This window comes from Biomphalaria glabrata, chromosome 8 (assembly GCF_947242115.1).
Source record: "Biomphalaria glabrata chromosome 8, xgBioGlab47.1, whole genome shotgun sequence".
Taxonomy (NCBI): Eukaryota; Metazoa; Mollusca; class Gastropoda; family Planorbidae; genus Biomphalaria; species Biomphalaria glabrata.
In genome coordinates, this window is record NC_074718.1 from 38,360,464 (window position 1) to 38,380,734 (window position 20,271).

Genomic DNA, 20,271 nt, shown 5'->3' on the forward strand with positions numbered 1-20,271 from the left:
TAAATCATATGTTAGCAGACTGTTTTTGTTTCTAATTAAATATTCAAAAAGCTATGTCTGTAAATGCAATCCTTTCTGGACTTAATTGTTTTAGAAAGATTTAAGTCCAAGGCACAGATTACAAAAGGAAAACTTAAATAGACCCCCTAGCTTTCTCTGCATTTACTTACTTACTTAATCCTGTGTACTCCCAGGGGAGCATAGGGCCACAACCACAGCTTTCTTCATTTGCTCCCATGTCATTCCAGTGCCCTCAGCTTCACTGATGACTGACCTCATCCAGGTTTGCTTCGGTCTGCCCACTTTCCTCTTTCCTTGTGGGTTCCAGTCAAGTGCCTGCCTTGCAACATTGGTAGCTGGTTTTCATGGTGTGTCCTATCCAGCTCCATTTTCGTTTTGTGATGTCTTGGGCTATGTTCTCTCCCTGTAACATGATTGGGTTCTCTTGTCTGTTGTTGATCCTCATAACTTCTGCATTTAGATGTGGTGAAATATGCAGGTTCCAAATTAGTTTGCTGGTATGTGAAGTACTGTACTAATCCTTAATCTTTATAATTGAAAATGATGCCTTATATACATCTAAGTAAAGATTTGTACCAAGTGTTTTATACTATAATGTACTTTGAAATTGCAGCTGTCTCAACTATAATTTAGATTTTTTTAATCAAGACCATGAAAGATATGAAAAGGCATTTAATAGTTTTATTTTGCAATTCTTAAAAAAAAATTATATAAAATGATAATTACACATTGATTTTACCCTTATAAATATACAAAATAAACATAGATCATCATACAAAAATAACCAAGTATTTACAAAATCATTGCTATAATACAAATTAATTAGAGTAAAAATATAGTCAATTACAAATTCTAACATTGAAATTGAATACAGTTCACACTTCTAAAAAAATATTCTTCATAAAATATTGAAATTAATTAATTGAATGGAATTCAGATTTGTGGCATTGGAGGGCTGAACTATATATTTTATATTTTTGCACATTAAAGTAAAATATATATATATAGAATTGTATCAAACCTCACAAGAAGTGTGTAAAAAAAAAAAAGAAGTTAATAATAAAATTTTGAAATGAAAATTACAACCACATCTTGGGTCTCTAGGTTTTATCTTCAGTGTTCTTCATTAGTCAAAATTAACTTCTAGATAGGAAAGAGGGTTATCACGTGATACTCACTAAGATATAGATCTATATACATAGACAATGTCTATAAATAATTAGAATGCTAATCATTTTTTTTTGCATGGGGCGATTAACGTTTTACTTTACTATAATAATAACATGAATAATTTATTAGATAATGTTCATGTTGACTAGTCATACAAATTTAAAAAAAAAAATATCTCAAAATCACAGTTACAGAATATTGTTGATTTATCTATCTATTTTTTAATAAAAGTAATAAATATTATGTACATCTATAGCAAGGTTTCCAATTCAAATTTTAAATGAATAAAATTGTCATAAATAATTTAAATCAATTCATTATCATATTAACGTCAGTGAATATTTGGAATCAATTTTTTTTGGAAACTAGAGCTGTTGTTCAACTGTTTATCCTAATTAAAGCTAATGTTAAACAACTTTGACATAATCCTTTGAAACTATCTCCTTATTTACTATATAAAAGTTATTAATTGTAGTCTTAGGCATCCAAAATACGAGGACCGCAACTAGATATTCTAGACAACAGGCTACCATTCCACAGAGCAGTGTTGCACACACAAGAAGGAAGCATTTCCAGACACCATGCTGGTGAACTCCAAAAGTCTGCAGAGTTCCCAAGATGAATAGATAGATAATTGTACCTAAAATTATGCTGAAAGTGACGGTGATGAATACCGAAGATGGCAGTGACCAGACACGACTGACCAAAAAAAGAAGCAGGTTCAGCGGCAGTATGCAGCTGGACAAGCTCATAAGGACTGGGCCAAATTTATACCTTAAAGGAATTTTCTTACTCAAAGCCGTGAGGAGAATACCTTGCATCCAGCGGCGACGCTGCCTGACGAAGTCTTTGATCGTGAATGTGCTTTGCTCAAACATGGTCCCGTCCACGAACCCGAAGCTGAAGCCTTTGCTAAAAGCAACACACGCAAAGAAACAATCCTCAGCAATGGAAGCCTCGGGCCCATGATCGAAGCTGACTGTCATTTCCGCTTCCGCTTTAGCAACGATGAAAGATCCTTTCCAACTGAATAAAGGCTTGTGGAGAACTCCTAGGCAAAATCGGAGGCAACCGTAGTCTATTCCGACCCGAATAGAGTCCGCTAAGGTGGTTACCCAATTCACTATCTCTCCGTTGCCGTACGTAATGACTCCTTGTCCAAACGCGTGCTCTGTCGTTCCTGTGAAGTTAATGATCCCGATGACAGCGCCCTCTGTCAGTAGAGTTTCCTCGTCTAAATGAACTATCCAGTCACCCGGCTCGAGAATACTGATTTCCGGTTCTAGAGCGTACTGCAGCGCCCTCGCTTTGAATAAGGAGCCGCTGCCTGTTCTGTAGTCCTCTGGCACCACAATCTCCCTGCATAGTTTGTTCTTTTGAATGTTCACCGAAACATCAGTGACCACCTCTACGATGAAGTTATGAAGACCGACATTTTTGCAAATCTCTAGATTATGCTGGACGTTTTTCTTGACCAAGTCAGGGTACGTTCCCCTGGTAACAACCCGGAAGCACAAGAATGGCCCTAACAACGGCGAGCGTTGAAGCTTTGGCTGTTCCGTAAAGACGTTCAGAAGAACCAGCCCAAGAAAATTGAGAATAAAAAATGGAAGTTGGACTACGACTGAGAACTGTAAGAAGTATAATAGAAAAGTAACTGGGTATCCGTGAGCTTCTGTAAAGGTCACATTGGAATGTATTGCTCCGCCGGCACTGAAAGCGATAATAATGAATACGCAACCCACCAACGTCAATACAGAGAGTGCGTGTTTTACATGGCGGATTGACATGTAGGTGGCAGCTTCCATTAAAAGGCGAAACTTGTGTATACAGATGAAGAGAAAATTGTTGATAATGCTGCACAGGGCCTGCAGAAAATAATAAACCGTAAAAACAGGAAGGAGCCAATAGCTCGTCTGCCGCTTGTTGGATAGACAGACCAAAGAGAGTCTACTCATCGTATGCGACATTTGTAATTAGAGCCTTGTCTAGGTGACGTGAGCATTGAATGAAACTATAGACATGAATCTTATATAAAGTCAAATTTTCATTACTCAACAACAGAAGTTTCAATATCTTAGGTATGTTTTTTTTTAAATTCTCTTTTATCAATCAGATTTATTATATCAAAAGTTCTGAGCTTTCGCAATGCAGACTTGATTCACTTGTAAAGTTATTGAAAGAATGCTGCCGAAGTCATTTCTGCGAGGTGTTATTTTTATTTAGAAGAAAGCCTCGATAAAGTCTGGCCAAGTAAACTTTGCTCGTCCGTTGTCGGAAAAAAAACAACTTAATATTGATGTGATGGCTGTCAGACTTGGAAAGGGAGATGATGTGTGTAGGTAACCGTGTAGACGCCTATAACTTGAAAAACAGAAATGTCGCTTAATTCACTTTTTGTTACCTGGGTATGAAAAACAAGAAATAAAAAATTAATAAAACAAAATAAAATTGAAGATCGCTTTAGAAAAATGTCCTACCAACAGATGTTACTCTGTAAATAATAATATGTATACATGTACATTTCTAAAATTATATAAAATAATATCTACACATGATATAAATAAATTAATTTGCTTTTATATATATATATATGTATATGTGTATATATAGGCTACATCGCACATCACATAATAAATGTGATGACTAGTTATATCAGGACTCCCGGCAGTCCCTCTATCCCGCTGACCGTTAGGATTTCTCCCAACTAATAGGCATGGGCCGGAAGCTCTTCACCCCAAGTTCTGTCCAAGGTTCCACAATAGCAGCGACCAAGACTACGATTGGGTGGGTGCCACATACGTGGCGAACATCCCCCATTCCTGGACCCCGATTGCTTACAAGCGGGCGGACACCGAGCTGACCCGAGACCAATCGCTATAGAAGGCCTGAACACTGACCTGCAACGTCACAACCTGTGGGCAGTTTAGACCAACATCTCTTTGCCACGTCACAGGTCTGAACCACGTGATATCGGATAGCAGCACAGGGAAACGGAAGTTTGAAATCCTTTCTCCAAGATGATTTATCTTAACACACTGATGAGCAGAATCTTCCTGAAATCGCGGTTTCAGACGCACCTTCACGCATTCAACCTTCAGTTGAAGCAGTTTTGTGTCGGGCTAAGTATCTAAGCCCAACGAGCGGGTAGTGTGTTGGATTTTCTTATTAGAAGCTATTTGAGATGCTTGCCATGTATGAGTATTTTATAGAGAATAATAATAATAATCATTATTGTCCGTATGGAAATTTGTCTTACAATTTGTACATAACACCAAACAAAAAACATTAAAACTATAAGAAACCAAAGTGTACATTCACAGCTTTCTACTGTCTGTCTATGATTTCCCTTAAAGCTCTTTGTGGGCAGAGTGGGATTTTTCTATATGCAAAAAAAGCTAAAGCTTTGGACCCACACTTGTTTGGGAGGCCCCCGCCCCCACCCCGCCAATAAAACGTTCCAGGGATATTTTCTATTATTTCTAAGAACGAGCAACGGAAAAATTCCCTTATCTTGATTACAAGGGGCCCTACATCTCAAATAGCTTAGGGCCTCATCAAGTCTATATCCGGTCCTGTTTGTGGGCTATCTCTTATACATAAACTATTCCGGGCTATATATGGTCTTAAAATTGTAAATCAAGTAACCGACGCGCGAAAGGTTATGTATTGCGTGTGAAATAAAGAAACAACATGACATAAACAAGTCTGTTTTCTTTTTAGCTGTCCAGGTAAGCTCAATGCGGCCGTCTTAACAAAACAAAGAAAAAGTCATAGTATTAACATATTCTAACGCGTTAGGCATATATTGTAAGTGGGTCAGTTATTAGCTAACAATAATTCATTGCACTCTACGCAACTTGTCATTGTATTTCTACATGGTTACCTTGGTTTTAAAACAAAACTAAACACCAGTATAAACCACAAAAACAGACTTGCCCAGGTTGCTGTACACTGAAGATAAGTCGTAGCTCCACGATTTGATTCAAAAGTTCAAAGAAGTAAAAACAAATGAATGCCTATTGGCAGGACATTAAACTGCACCGGTTATCGAAAGATCAGATTTATGACTCCTAAGACTAGAGTTAGCTAAGTTTACTAACTACGAATGGGAAAATCAGGTAAATAAATCTTTAAACCTAGTTTCAATCTACTGTAAACGCAATTTCCAAGCACATATTGTCCCCAAGTAAATAGCAACACTTTATCCCGAGCATTGTGCTTAAATGTATAAATTGAACAGCCTTAGAACTATAAAGAGAATGTTGAGAGATAAAGAGAACATAAAGACGAACACATTTTAAAACATAAACAAGGGTTAGATCCTACATGAACACCATCTTCCTCTATTTTATTGTGGTTCCTGTGATAAATAAGAATCTCAAGGCTCGTCGTGATAGGTGGGTAAATTACAAATTCAGCGTCAGATAGTTTCATCGCGCTGTTAGATTGATTGCATTGTTTGCTAATTATGGGAAATATGCCAAATTTAAAGGTGATTGGTTCCAACGGTCTTACGACTTATATGACATAAATCTCATTAAAGATAATTATAAAGGGGATACAAAAAAAATTCTGTTTTGACTGCGTGTCTCCATTGCTTTCTCTCTCTCTTTAACATAGACAGAACGTGATACAATTTCAAGATTTTGATGTTATTGAATACCAGAAACAATATTGTTTTTGGGAAGCAAGCTTTATTGTATTGGTAATTAGAACAATTCATACCTCAAGCATGTACTCTTTCTTTGAGTGTCCAATGGCTGTGTGAAGCGTCTAGTGTGGTAGCTTAACTTGTTGCCACCGCTGGCTAGCATCTGTGAAAGGGGAGCAATTTTGTAAGTCTCTCTTGCCAGTACATAGCCTCTCCACAGCAAGTCCTATGCAGTACCTCCTCGTGGTGGCAGATGGAAACTGAGGCTGCGAAGCCTCAGGCTAAACTGCAAGGGTCTCGGAGGAGGGCTGGCCCCAAGATGTGAGGCAGGCATGGCCCGTCGGCGAGCGGACACGCCCTGTTGCCCACAAACCAAACCCCTAGCTATAGGTCAATAGCCGCACTGCCTTGTGTGTGTGTCCCTGTAAGGTCTAAGGCTAAGGGAGTAAACCCTAACAGAAAATCCGGTCCTGGAGCCCCGTAGGCGGGGGACAGTAGTAAGACTACTGCTCTCTGGCAAACTCCTGCAGCCACCTGTCCCCAAATTGTGATGGCTCGCCATCCCTTTGGACCCGGTCAGTATGGAAGAGAGGCGTGTGCTGACGTGTGGGCAGCCCAGCACTCGCAAATTTACCGCCCAGGCTTTCCCCCAGCAATGGAGAGGTCACTCCATCTCTCACAGTAATGTCTTTGAAAAAAACACGGAGAGTGGTAGTTACCGGTGATAAGTTCCTAGCTGATTGGCGTAAGCTGGAACGCCAGGGACCACTCTTGACGGTAGGAGGGGCTTTTTAGCCTCACTGGATAGCTACTGCCTGCCTTAAGCCGAGCAGCCCTCGGACAATAAAGTGTTATCCCGCCACAGCTTGCCGCACCACTGGGAGCTTGGTGCTAAGACAAAATAAAAAAGCAAGCTGCTCACCCGCACCTGCAAATAAAATCAAAAGAAAACCCTCAACATTAATGCGTTTAGCAAGCTGGAACATACGGAAAGTGTGTCCTGGTTTCAATACTGACCCTGAACTCGTCACCGACATGCGACAAACAGCTATCATCGACAGAGAACTCAGCAGACTAAACATTGATGTGGCCTGCCTGCAAGAAACCAGACTGGCAGACAGTGGATCTCTTACAGAAAGCAACTATACATTCTACTGGCAAGGAAAACCAGAACAAAGCCCTAGAATACATGGCGTCGGCTTCGCAATAAGAAACAGTCTCGTCCCCTGCATTGCAATGTTTCCCATTGGCAATGAAAGAGTAGCACACATGAAATTAGCATCACCGCAAGGCAAAGTTAATATAATCTGTGCTTACTCACCAACCCTAGCTGCACCAGAAGAGGACAAAGACAGATTCTTTCAAGCTCTAGAGGACGTAATTAAAAGTATTCCAAAATCCGAGCACCTCTATATAAATGGAGACTTTAATGCCCGTGTTGGTGATGGAAATGATGCATGGCCAAAATGCTTGGGACCTCATGGTGTTGGCAAAATCAATGACAATGGCCAAAGGCTACTCGAGTTCTGTAGCTCTCATGAACTGTGTGTAACAAATACATTCTTCTCTGGCAAGGAACGCCATAAAGTCTCTTGGCAGCACCCACGCTCAAAAAGGTGGCACCAGCTTGACCTCTGCATCACCCAAAGGATGGATCTGAAAAGTGTCATCCACACCCGTTCATACCATAGTGCGGACTGCAACTCAGACCATTCACTAGTGCTAAGCAAAATCAAACTACTTCTCAAGAAGGCTTACACTTCCACTCAATCCAGAACTAGGCGATTTAACGTCAACCATGTAGGTGACCCAGAGAAGTGTGCACTCTTTGGCGAGCTCCTGAACAGTTCAATCCCCGCGTTAAGTGATGAAGAAGACATCTCTATCAGATGGGAGAAATTAAGAGACGTAATCTACAGTGCGGCAATCACCGCCTTTGGGCCTCAAAAACACAAACATATGGACTGGTTTGAGGCGAATCTAGCACATATGGAACCTTGCATCGAGAAAAAGCGATCTGCACACCTCGCTCACAAGACAAAGCCTAATCCAAAATCTTTGGAGGCCTTCAAAAGTGCTAATAAAGAGGCGAAACAAATGGCTAGAAAATGTGCTAACAACTTTTGGAGGGATACCTGCAACAGAATCCAAGACAGTTTCCACTCAGGAAATAGCAAATCTCTATTTGATGTCATTAAAGCGGCCCTGGGTCCAACAGTGTCTAAGCCTGCCCCCCTTCTATCCAAATCAGGAGAAAAAATTACAGATCAAACCAAGCAGCTAGAACAATGGACAGAACACTATCTCGAAGTCTATGCCACACAGAATACAGTAGACGATGTCGCCCTGGCTTCTCTACCAGATCTTCCAGTACTGGAATGCCTAGATGAGCTTCCGAGCCTTAGTGACCTTAAAAAAGCAATTAACTGCTTAAAAAATAGAAAATCTCCTGGGAGTGATGGTATCCCAGTGGAAGTAGTGAAAGTCAACGAATCACTCCTGCTCCCTGAACTCTATATCCTCCTCTGCCGCTGTAGGGAAACAGGTCATGTCCCACAGGACATGCGTGACGCAACTATAGTCACAATATACAAGAACAAAGGGGATCGGAGTGACTGCAACAACTATAGGGGTATCTCTCTCCTCAGTATAGTGGGCAAAATCTTTGCTAGAGTGGCACTATCCAGGCTGCAAGTGATAGCTTCTAGAGTCTACCCAGAGTCTCAGTGTGGATTCAGGAGCGGTAGATCCACTATAGACATGATATCTTCTCTACGACTACTGCAGGAGAAATTCAGAGAGAGAGACAGACCCCCTTTACATTGTTTTTGTTGATCTGGCTAAAGCTTTTGACATGGTCAGCAGAAGTGGCCTTTTCAAACTCCTGAGGAAAATAGGTTGCCCTCCCAAACTACTGAAGTTAATTGAGTGTTTTCATGAGGAAACTAAATGTACTGTCAAATTCAATGGAGCCCAATCAGCACCTTTTGAGGTTTGCAGTGGTGTCAAGCAGGGATGTGTGCTCGCACCTACTCTGTTTGGCATATTCTTCTCCTGTCTACTGCATTATGCGTACAGCGAAATAAACGAAGGTGTGTTTCTCCATACAAGATCCTCTGGAAAACTATTTAATGTATCAAGGCTGCGGGCAAAAACCAAGGTTAGGAAGCTACTCGTCAGGGAACTCCTGTATGCTGATGATGCAGCTATTGTGGCTGATTCTGATATTCAGCTACAGTCCATGGTTGACAAACTATCTGCTGCTTGCCAGAAGTTCGGCTTAAACATCAGTCAAAGCAAGACTAAGATACTTGTCCAAAACACAAACACTGCACCTCAAGTAAGCATTAATGGCCAACCACTAGAAATTGTTGATCACTTTTGTTAACTTGGCTCCATCATATCCAACAACACTCTACTGGATAAAGACATAAACAACAGGATAGCCAAGGCAATGGCCACCATGTCACGGTTGCAGAAAAGAGTCTGGGACAACATATTGCTGACTAGCAGTACTAAAGCCCTAGTCTACCGGACCTGTGTGTTGAGCACCTTGCTGTACGGAAGTGAAACATGGTCAACCTACTCATGGCAGGAAAAAAAGCTGAATGTCTTCCACCTCCGATGCCTAAGGCGGATCTTTAAAATAAGGTGGCAAGATAAGATAACCAATGAGGAAGTGCTACATAGAGCAGGATGCCAGGACATCCGCTCTGTTATCAGCAGCAGACGCCTTGGCTGGCTTGGCCACGTTCGTAGAATGCCAGTAGGTCGACTTCCACAGGACATCCTGTATGGCGATCTAATAGAAGGCAGGAGAGCCGCTGGTCTCCCACTTTTACGTTATACAGATGTATGCAAACGCGACATGAAGCTCTTCAAAATCGACACTGGCAACTGGGAAGAGGTGGCACTGGACAGATCCACATGGAGAGAGAGCATAAAGGAAGGGTCACAGATTGCAGATGTCATTCACAACAGAAGCAGAAAGAAGGGTGAAAATGCAACCGCGCCTGGTGATTATATATGCACAACCTGCGATCGCAGCTGTGTATCAAGGATTGGCCTCTTAGGCACACAAGAAGTTGCAAAGGGAAAAGATCGTCTCTCGAGACGTAAAATGCCACAGGAAATGCAAAGAACAAAATAATAACATCCACTGCCACATATTTGGGATATTTAATAACAATGTTAAGTCACACTTTCGTCCTAGTAACGAGCTGAACTTTCGCTGCCTGACAACACAATTTGTATATAATTTCAGAAATATCACTTCATTTACTATTGTATTAATTTTTTTAAAATCTACAGTTGAAGCCCCAGGCTCCATCTATGAGACTCAGGTGAACTAACTTTTTTTCCCCTTTAAAACTAGATATTAGTAATATCCCTATTGCATATGGCTGCCCCCTGGCAAAGGTAAGACAGCATCTATTCTGTATTATTTCTATGTATCTAAAGTATGTTTTTAATTAATAATGAAAAGTAATGTAGGCCCCCTATATTATTTTGTTATCTATATAGTATATTAATAACAGTTTAAAGTCATTTGTATTCATTTGGTAAAAACGGATATAAGAAACACTTGCATGTTGAACTATTGAGTATTTTCATACAATACTTAAAAACTATAAATAGCTAGCTTTTTATATTTTGGTGTATCCGGGTTAGGCTACATTATTGATGAGAGACATACAGGTGACCTTAGTGACCTGAACAAATGGGGGGTGGGGGGGGGGAGTTTATCATGACAAAACGACAGGCTGGACTAATAGAGAGCTGCTGATAGCATGCTTTGTTACAGCTTCTCGCTGTTTATGTTTGAAAGAGCAATGTGTTAGGAACATGTAGACTTATGTGTGTGTGTGTTGTTTATCAATAAAGTTAGTTGCTTTAACACCGAGTTAAGAGTCCCCCCCCCCTGCGAGTGAAAGCAGGAAAGCGCTATGCAGACATTTCTATTACAGGTGCTATTTAACATTGGTCAGACCAGTATTAGAACATATACCCTCTGTTTTGGATACCTCAACTCAAGTAAACATGAGTTAACTAGAACAGGCGCAGAGTAGAGCTGTGAGAATTATAACCAATTCTTATTTAACAAGAGTAGCACCATTAGTAACACATCTATAGTTAGAGAGACTCCAGGTCTCAGTCACAAGAAAAAAGTAAAGTAGCAATAATAAGCATAACAAGGAACCAAAAGGACATTCGAATAAAATACACAGAAAGACACAAAGATAAGACATGCTTCTTCTTTTTTTTAGAACCAATACGTACACTGGTCTTTCTTTCTTGGTGCAATTTAGATCATGGGTTGTCTGAATCAGCAGGAAAAATAATAACATAGCAGAGTTTAACTCTTTTATTGACATGGACGACTAGATTCATACAAGGATACGCGAGGACGTAATTAACTTTTTTAAAGGCACGTCTATAACACACACACACTCCACACACACATACACGCACAGACTTTAGTATTTTTTGTTTTCTGCGTGTTCTAAATTATACCCAGAATTGAGATTTTAAGAAAACAAGTAAAAGCGTGTGCTGTGAACGTAGTGTTTTCCCGCGTTTCTTTTGACGGCGATCTAGTTCAGTGCTGTCACAATAAAATCTTCAGTGATAATGATCTTTGGCATTCGAGAGGTAGTCCAACACAAAGAACAGGACGCTATCCTTGTTTTCCTTAAAGCAGCTCCCAGGTTATAATTCTTTTGCATTTCAGGACATGGATCTATAAATAAAAACTACATGTAAAGTTGTCTTGGTTCATGAAGGATTTAAAAAAAAAAGACTTAAAAAGAAATAACGGATAGAGGTGGAGGAGGTGGTTTGGGGGTGGAATGGGGAACAGTCAATAAACGCTAGCGGGGGTGGGGGAATGGGGAACAGTCAATAAACGCTAGCTGGGGGGGGGGAGCCGATTATTTAGAAATGTTGGTCGAATGATAATTTAAAGTTAGATTTATATTATTTACTATAGCATTAAGGATCATCTAATTTTACGTAATGTAGACATCGTAAAGAATTCCCATCCCCTCAAACACACACACACTATAATGTGAAAGAAAGAGTACGTGTGAGGGAGGGTAAAAGAGTTAAAAGAAAATGAAAGAGAAATGTAGAGTAAAAGTGATGGAAGAAGAAAGAAAGTGAGAGGGTGTGTCAAAAGAGAGAGACAGAGAGAGAGAGAGAGAGACACACACACACACAGATACACAAAAAACACAGAGAGAGAGACAGAAACAGAGAGAGAAAAAAATGTCTATTTGAAGCATACATATTCTACAGTGAGAGATAGTCACACAGAGACAGAGAGAGAGAGAAACACAGAGAGAGACACAAACACACAGAGAGCGAGACAGAGAGAGAGAGAGAATATGCCTATCTGAAGCTTACATATTCTACAGTGAGAGAGAGACACACACAGAGACAGAGAGAGAGAGAGAAACACAGAGAGAGACATAAAGAGAGCGAGAAAATATGCCTATCTCTGAAGCTTACATATTCTACTGCCTCCTCTTCCAGTTCATTGCCACAACCTTTCGACCATCACTGTCTTTACTAGAAATACTGCATTGTATTTGCAAAGAGAATAAATGACTTCTGAAGGTCAGAATTCAGGAACACACTCCTCTCCCTGCTGTGAGAGTTTGCAGTGCTTCCCCAGACCCACTAGCCGAACGCAATTTTCTTTTATTTAGAGTGCGCCACTTGTAGGAAAACGGGATATATTACACAATACAGTCTTAGACGCTGACAACAGGGCCTTAGTGAGAGTAGGATCTTAGCAATGGAATTGAGATGCTACAGATGGTAGACCGCATTTCAAACGAAAAGATTAGAAACATGGTTACTACAGCGATTGGGACCCCACGATCACCTGTCAACTATTATTTAAAAAAAAACGCAAACTAAAACTTTTCCCTGAAGGAAGGTCTTTGCGAGCCCTGAGGTGGTTATAGAGTTTCAGTCTAAGTTTTTTGACAGTGGTTATCATGTCATCGAGGGATCCAATTGCTGTATTAATCCTGCTTCTAATCTCTTCATTTCATTCGTGATGCGGTCTTTGTAAGTGACACCTAGGATTTAACTATATCTTTATAACCATCAGTTCATGGAATTCATATTAATAATAACATTATTAAATTTCCGTATCTTGTGGTATCAATTCTTTAGTCGAATTGACAAAACAACAGTATCGGCAGCACTTTGGACACCAGCACGTCTCTTCTTTTTGTATCGACGGAGATAGGGTTGTAGTTGTTGCTAGTTTATAGTTCATAGTTTCTGATATTCTATCTGAAAATATTGAAACCTGCCTATTTTTTCCGCACAAACTGTCTTTGCATCCTTGTTTATTTTTAACACATTAAATAATAAATTATTATGTGTTAATATCGGGATCAGCCATCTAGCATATGCTCCAGGGGTACGGGAAGAATTTGAAGAGGGTACGCGTTGCACATAATTAACTATGCTGATTTTTTTTAAATACCCATTTAATTTATAAATTAGAATAAAACAATTTTTTTAAATTTTTAAATTTATTTTACGTTTTTACAAACTCAGATACGGTACTATTTTACATTTTAAGACTAATTTCCACCAAGATCAGGAAATGGATAGGGATGTTACAGCTTCCGTCGACACGCCCACTTTTTCAATGAAAAACTATGTTTCCATTTTTTAGAATGGTGTGTCTCTGAAGCATGCAAACAAATAAACTCACTAATTGAATACTTAATTGTAATAGAGTAATTATTCTTTTGTGTAAGTAGACCGACTAAAAAAATTAAATAAACTTTGATTATTATGAAAATAAATCCTTTTTTTAGTGTGGGGGGGGGGGCGAGGGATATTCAGCGTTACGAAAATTCTAGAAGGGGACACATAAGTCAAAAGTTTGGGAAACACTGCTCTAGGTCAACGATAGACAAACTACAGCCCGCGTGCCAACTCTGGCCCTAGGAAAGGTTTAATCCGGCCAGCGACATGCTTTGAAACAATAATTAACATAGAAAATGTCATTCACAATGTAAAAATTCATGTTTTCAATACCAGATGAACCAATGGAGCAATATTGCGATATTTCATTTCTATGCTTGACGCAAAGTTGTTTTCCCATTATTAGAGTTTCATGAGTAGTCTAAAACTCTAAACTAAATTTTGACGTAAGATTTTAGGACGACCATGAGTCCACATAACTCTGAGGTACCTGACATTAGTTGGGGGAAAAGTAATAGCTGTTGGTCGTTGTGCTGGCTAAATAACACCCTCGTTATGCATCGACCACAGAAACAGATGACCTTTACATCATCTACCGCATATATCGCAAAGTCTGAGATGGGTAATTCACCAAGAAAAAAAATCGTATTTAAACATGTTTGTAAAATAGTCAACTATTAAATGCCGAATAAAAAGTTGAGATGATTCTAAATGTGTTTCTTAAGATGAGTCGATCCGGAAGTAATTTTTTTTCTAAATGTAAAGACAAGCCTTCAATTCTCATTTGCAATTAAACAGTGGCCTTTTATAAGTACTTGAATAGGACATTTCACTTCCAAACATATCACTCTTTAGACACTCATGATAAATAACTAAAAAAAAGGCAGAAGGTCTCCGAAAAGAAAAAGTTGTCAGAAATAGATTGACGAATGAACTAGTCAGTCAACTTTTAATAATAATTAAGTCCGATGATGAAACAAATAAAGAATAACTATTATCAAAACACTACTGGCTTCATACAGTGCAGTAGTTACGTTCTGTTATCATTAAATCTGCTACTAAATTTCTGATTTTTCCTGTATTTTGTTCTTTAGGTATTTGGCCCGCTCATCAAAAAATTGTTCCAACACTGCTCTAGGTATATATGGCCATATATGGGAATGGAGTAAACACAATGTCAGCGAAGTGCTTATGAAAATAGAAAGTTTTATTTTTATCTATTGTTAGTTTCAAACTTTTATTTATGAAAAAGGGGGGTGGGGTAATTAAATTTATACCACCACATCTGTCAAGTACAATTTCTTTCCCTTGATCGAAATACCAAACAAAATAATTAATTACCAATAGTTAATTAACTAATTGGTTATTTTAGAAAAAATATTCTTATTTTGTCCGGTAAAAAAAATAATTGTGCAAAATTTCAGCTTGATCACAGATTGGGTGTGGGAGAAATAAAGTGTACAAACTTTATACCAGAGTGAGTTGATGTAAGCTTCTCTCAAATTAATAGTGCTTTTCTTTATAACCATTTGTGCTAAAAGAGCTATCTCATGCATTTGTTTGTACTATACTAGCCGCAGCTATGCTCATTTTGAGGATGTACTGCCAGAGATTAGGTAAAGAGATAACAGGAAGGAATCAATTTAAACAATGAAGCTCTTGAATTTCCAAGGTAGAGATCACAAAAAGATCAAACACACACTATTCCTACACAAGGAGGTGCGGACGCGGAGTGGTGTAGCGCTTGGCTTCCGAACCAATGGAGTCTAGGGTTCGAATGCTTGTGAAGATTTTTCTTATAGATATAATGATTATAGTTAAGGGAATATAGTGTAGTGGATGTTTTTTTTAAAAAGATTTGAAAGTAAACACACTAGGTGACTAGGCCATATAAATCAAAAGTCGTTTTATGACCAACACGCTAAAAGGGCCTATTTGCAAAATTATAGAAATAATACACTTTCTGAGTGAGGCGCGGTGGTAAAGCGCACGGCTTCCGAGCCTAATGGTCCCGGGTTCGAATCCTGGTGAAGGGATTTTAAATTTCGGGATCTTTAGAGCCCTTCTGGGTCCATTCAGCTCTAACGGTAACTGACATTAGTTGGAGAAAAGTAAAGCCAGTTGGTCGCTGGCCACATCATAACATCCTCGTTAACTATGGGACACAGAAACATGATCTTTTCACAATCTGTCACATAGATCTGACCTCTTCACAATCTGTCACATAGATCTGACCTCTTCACAATCTGTCACATAGATCTGACCTCTTCACAATCTGTCACATAGATCTGACCTTTTCACAATCTGTCACATAGATCTGACCTTTTCACAATCTGTCACATAGATCGCTAAGTCTAAAATTGGAACTTTACTTTACTATTAAAACACAATATAACTTAGTTAAAATAATAGTTTCACACAAGTATTTAACATGAAGCTTAAAGCTTCAAAGTATTTCTAAATAAACCCCTTTCATTCTCCAAACTTACATTTAAAACTTGAATTTTCGCGAAGTCAATGCGTAACTAAACCTCGTGTTTGCACATCTCTTGAGACCATGACCACACGTGACAATAAGCAATGGCAGCGATTTTGTTTTAAAATATAAACGTATTATTATCTTGCAATGATTAAATCTAGATAAGATTTATAATAATAATGGCAGAGTCATCGATTTCGAAGATAAGATTTAGTGATTTTGTAAAGTAACCTTTGATACAGAATCTTGTATATCGGTATTACATACAAAAAAAAATATTAAAGCTAGATCTTGTGCAGGATAGTGAGTAAGCCATTCTGCAGGCTTTGTCTGCCCTTCTACTATAGCTACCAGGCTTTGTCTGCCTTTCTACTAGAGCTACCAAACTGAAAAAAGAAACATGATAATAATATGGTCGTTAGGGCCCATTGTTTGGTAAGCAATGCTGATAAAAGGGAACGTTTTTTATGTTGATTACGACAAACATGAGCATAGCAATAAAGGCTTGAATTGTTTTTGACAGATGAATGTCTAAAGTGATCTATCATAGTCATAATTATTAATACAAACAACTAAGCATATCTAGGGGTTAAAAATTAAAGAAAACCTTTAAGTGTGAATAATGGAAACTATAAGGTATCAACGACCGTAGCTTTATATCCCTCCACACAATATGTGCTTGATTGAAGGTTATCGCTCACATTCATTGTATGGGGCCTTGTTTATCTAGCAACCTGAATAGTCAATCGATACAGTTTGGTAATAGGGTAACTACTGCCTACTACATCTTGTCTTTAAAACAAGAAAACATTTAAAAACATATACATTTTTTAAAAGACAATACCCCCTTTATACGCCTTATAAAGTTATTTATTTTTCTTATTATAAATAATGAATGGTAGATTAAAAAACAATTAAAACTTTTTTTTTTTACCCCGCTCCATTTCCTCTTCCCTTTACCCCAAGATAGAATCCTGGCTAAGTGAATGTATACCATAGACATTTTAATATTCCAATGATAGGCCTTTAGACGTAGACTTAGAAGATGATGCGCAAATTGTCCTGAACATTCATTTATTTAAACTCTTTAGTGAATGCGGAAATACCCGAAGATTTATAGTCCGTTCAAGATAATTTTCTAGTTCTTTACCCAAATTTAACTTTATTGCTTTGTAAACGTCCATAAATTATAACTGTCGAACTAGAGTTTCTCCCAGTGTGGCCAACGAGCTAGTAATTCTTTCCCCAACGATATACACCAACTATCAAATTTCTAGGAAAATCGATGGATCCATTCTCGAGATTCGTGTCCAGGATCCACCAAGGTTCCATGTTCCATGACAGTACGAGTTGAGGTATTGTACAACAATGGCAATAGAGATGCATTATTTAATTTCTGCGACGCGGTGCTCTCGAACCGTTGAAGCAGTTCATGGTGAAGCCGAAGATATTCAGATCCATCGGATTTGGGCAACTTTTTTTTTTCCATGGATGGGTTGTGGCCTGTGACACGCATGTCGGAAATTGAACTAACCCCCAAGCTGAAAAAAGGTTGGCCAGCACGGCTTACAAAAATCTATCGAATGTGGATCGACAAATGACGAGAAATGAATCTCTATAATAATAGAAAAAGAAGAAAAAATGAGAACCTAAGTTTGGAGATTAAGTGACTATTGAAGTTATAAAAAAATAACAACATATCCATTTGTTATATTAGCCGATGGGATAATGACAACTGCCACATCACCGAAGATTCTTTACTGAAGATGTTAATGGGATTACAATGAATTTATTTTCGCATTAAAACAAAGCTCGACTCTGGCGTTGCCAGAGAATGAAAATTAGTTCATCTCTACAATAATAATAATAATAATAATTATTATAATAGCAATTTTTTTAAAAATAATGGAAAAAAAAAACAAAGAAAATATGGGAACATAAGCTTGGAGATTGAGCGGTTATGGAAGTTCTCTAAAATAACATATACCCTGTTGTTATATCAACTGAGGGAATAAATACAATCATATAGACCTCACAGACATCTTCAAGACCCTTAACATCCTTAAGAAGATTCTCGTTGCCTGCCAGAGGGCGGTATTGCTGCAGACCTGCCACATTACCAGAAAATTTCCCAGTGAACACTGTTAAAGGGACTTTAATGAATTTTGTTTCTCTCTAACGAAGCTCGACACTGGCAGTTCGTTTTTCACATAATACAAATAATACAGAATGTTACGATATAACAACTTAATGATATAGACTTGAGGAATGGTTAGTCAGGAGAAAAATGTCAGTAGATTGAACTTTTTTTTTTCAAAATGGCTCTGCACTGTGGCGATATGCAATTTGTGCTTTCATTATTCATTATTATTTCTTTGCTGAATGTATATTGAATGTTCTTTTGTATTATGAGTGAGTCTGGTGTGAATGTACACTTTGGTTCTTATAATTATAATGTTTTTTGTTTGGTGTAATGCACAAATTGTAAGACAAATTTCCATACGGACAATAAAGAATATTATTATTATTATTTCATTGTCATAAAAAAGGGAAACATTTGACATTTCCTCAACCGAAAATCTAAAGTTTCTGTAGAAATATCTAGGTCGCAGAGCACTGGTTCCCCAAAAAGGATTTAATTGGCATGCACCCTGAAGTGTAAGATTTAGATAATTGTTGCGATGTCTAGGTGCTAGCGCGAGGCACGGATAACTCTGGCATCGGAACTGACCTTGACATTGGAAGAAAAAAAAATCGAGCAATAGAAAAATAAATTGGAGAGTTTAAAATAAGAAAAGGGGAGGTAACTGTGATTTCTAATCTCCCTTTTTTTTTCATCGCCTGAAGATATTCGTGATGAGATGGAACGATGTACAGTATGACCCCCCCCCTCCACACATACACACATACGTCGAATCTTTAAATAAGTTGCTGGAAATAAAGAATTTATAGAAGATCTAGAAGGTTTGGCCATATTAAAAGATTCTCGGGGGCTCGCAAAGGCACTCCTTCAGGGAACAGTACCAGGAAAAAGAAGAAGAGACAGAAAAAGCGACGCGAAGACAACATAAAAGAATGGAAGGGCCTGCCATTGAAAGAGACTCTATCCAAGGCAAAAGACAGAGAGGAATGGAGAAACACGGTCGACAGATCATGCGTGGTGCCCCAACGGTCCAACAGACTAAAGGATAGGTGAAGTTGAAGAGAAGGTTCGGTAACTCTGTTAAAATAAACAAAACAGCAACAACCACATAACCATTGGCGTGAATTCAAACGCAGTACCGGCTTATATTTCCCTATCCTAGTGTAGCAATAGCAGATTTAATAGAACTTGGGGTTGGGGCGAGTCCCAGGAGAGATCTGAATGGAGTGATGTGTTGGGCTTTAGCGCCACTGTATGGAGTGTTGCGATTGGATTGAGTAACACATATTTCTGACTACATTCCTCTCCATGAAGTCTCAATCCCACGCCGCCCACGGCTGTCATTACTGGAAACTTGGACTATGTGAGGAAATTTGTCTTTATGAAATCAAACCATTGAAAGACTCGAGTAGAAATCATAATCAAGACAGTTTTAACCCTTAAGAAGTCAAGATGCGTGTGGTAGTTGAAGCCTCTAAACATCAAAATTGTAATTTCATTGTGTATGCACTCATTGTAAAACAGCTCAGCAATTTAAGGGTTAACACACAATATAACTTAATATCTCATAAACGGAGTTCATGCTTCAGGTGTCCGCAATCTGTACTAAACCAGCTCTACAAATCAATGGGAATGGCCATCTCCTTACTGTTCTTGACCACTTTACCAACTTGGGCAGCACAGTGTCCAGCGATGTGTCACTGTACAGAGAAGTAGACAACCTTCTCGCAAAGGCTAACATCGCTTTTGGACGCCTCAAATTGGGTACTCTATCGAAGGATATTCGAACATTTTTATCAAAGGTGCCTTAGGTCCATAATGGGCATACGCTGACAAGACTACATTGCAAACAACTATGTTCTGCTGGACTTGAGTGAGTGCTGGAGGCAGGTGTGGACAGTGTAGGAGCACTACTTATCATTCAACAGCTGCGCTGGGTGGGCACTTATCCATCATGGGAGACGAACACATGCCAAAAGCGATATTCTTTGCCCAGCTAAAAGGAACACGGCGTAACAGAGACTCCCCCCCCCTCCCGTAAGCGCTGTAAAGATTAGCGTCAATTTGCTC

The 20,271-nt window shown here is 38.8% G+C and overlaps 1 protein-coding gene across 2 annotated transcripts in view; it reads right to left on the reverse strand.

Moving 5' to 3' along the window:
* Window positions 1–684: 684 nt before the first annotated feature.
* Window positions 685–20,271, reverse strand: part of LOC106053232 (beta-1,4-mannosyltransferase egh-like) — a 40,129-nt gene continuing 20,542 nt past the window's right edge. The window contains exons 1-2 of one of the 2 annotated variants that reach the window (XM_056039097.1): window positions 5,920–6,309; window positions 685–3,595 (exon numbers count right to left, since the gene is read on the reverse strand). In XM_056039097.1, the coding sequence (XP_055895072.1) occupies window positions 1,599–3,161 (1,563 nt within the window). In that variant the 5' untranslated portion in view covers window positions 3,162–3,595; window positions 5,920–6,309 and the 3' untranslated portion in view covers window positions 685–1,598. Of the gene's footprint in view, window positions 3,596–5,919; window positions 6,310–20,271 lie in introns of those variants that run through there. The other variant, XM_056039096.1, reaches the window with a different exon arrangement.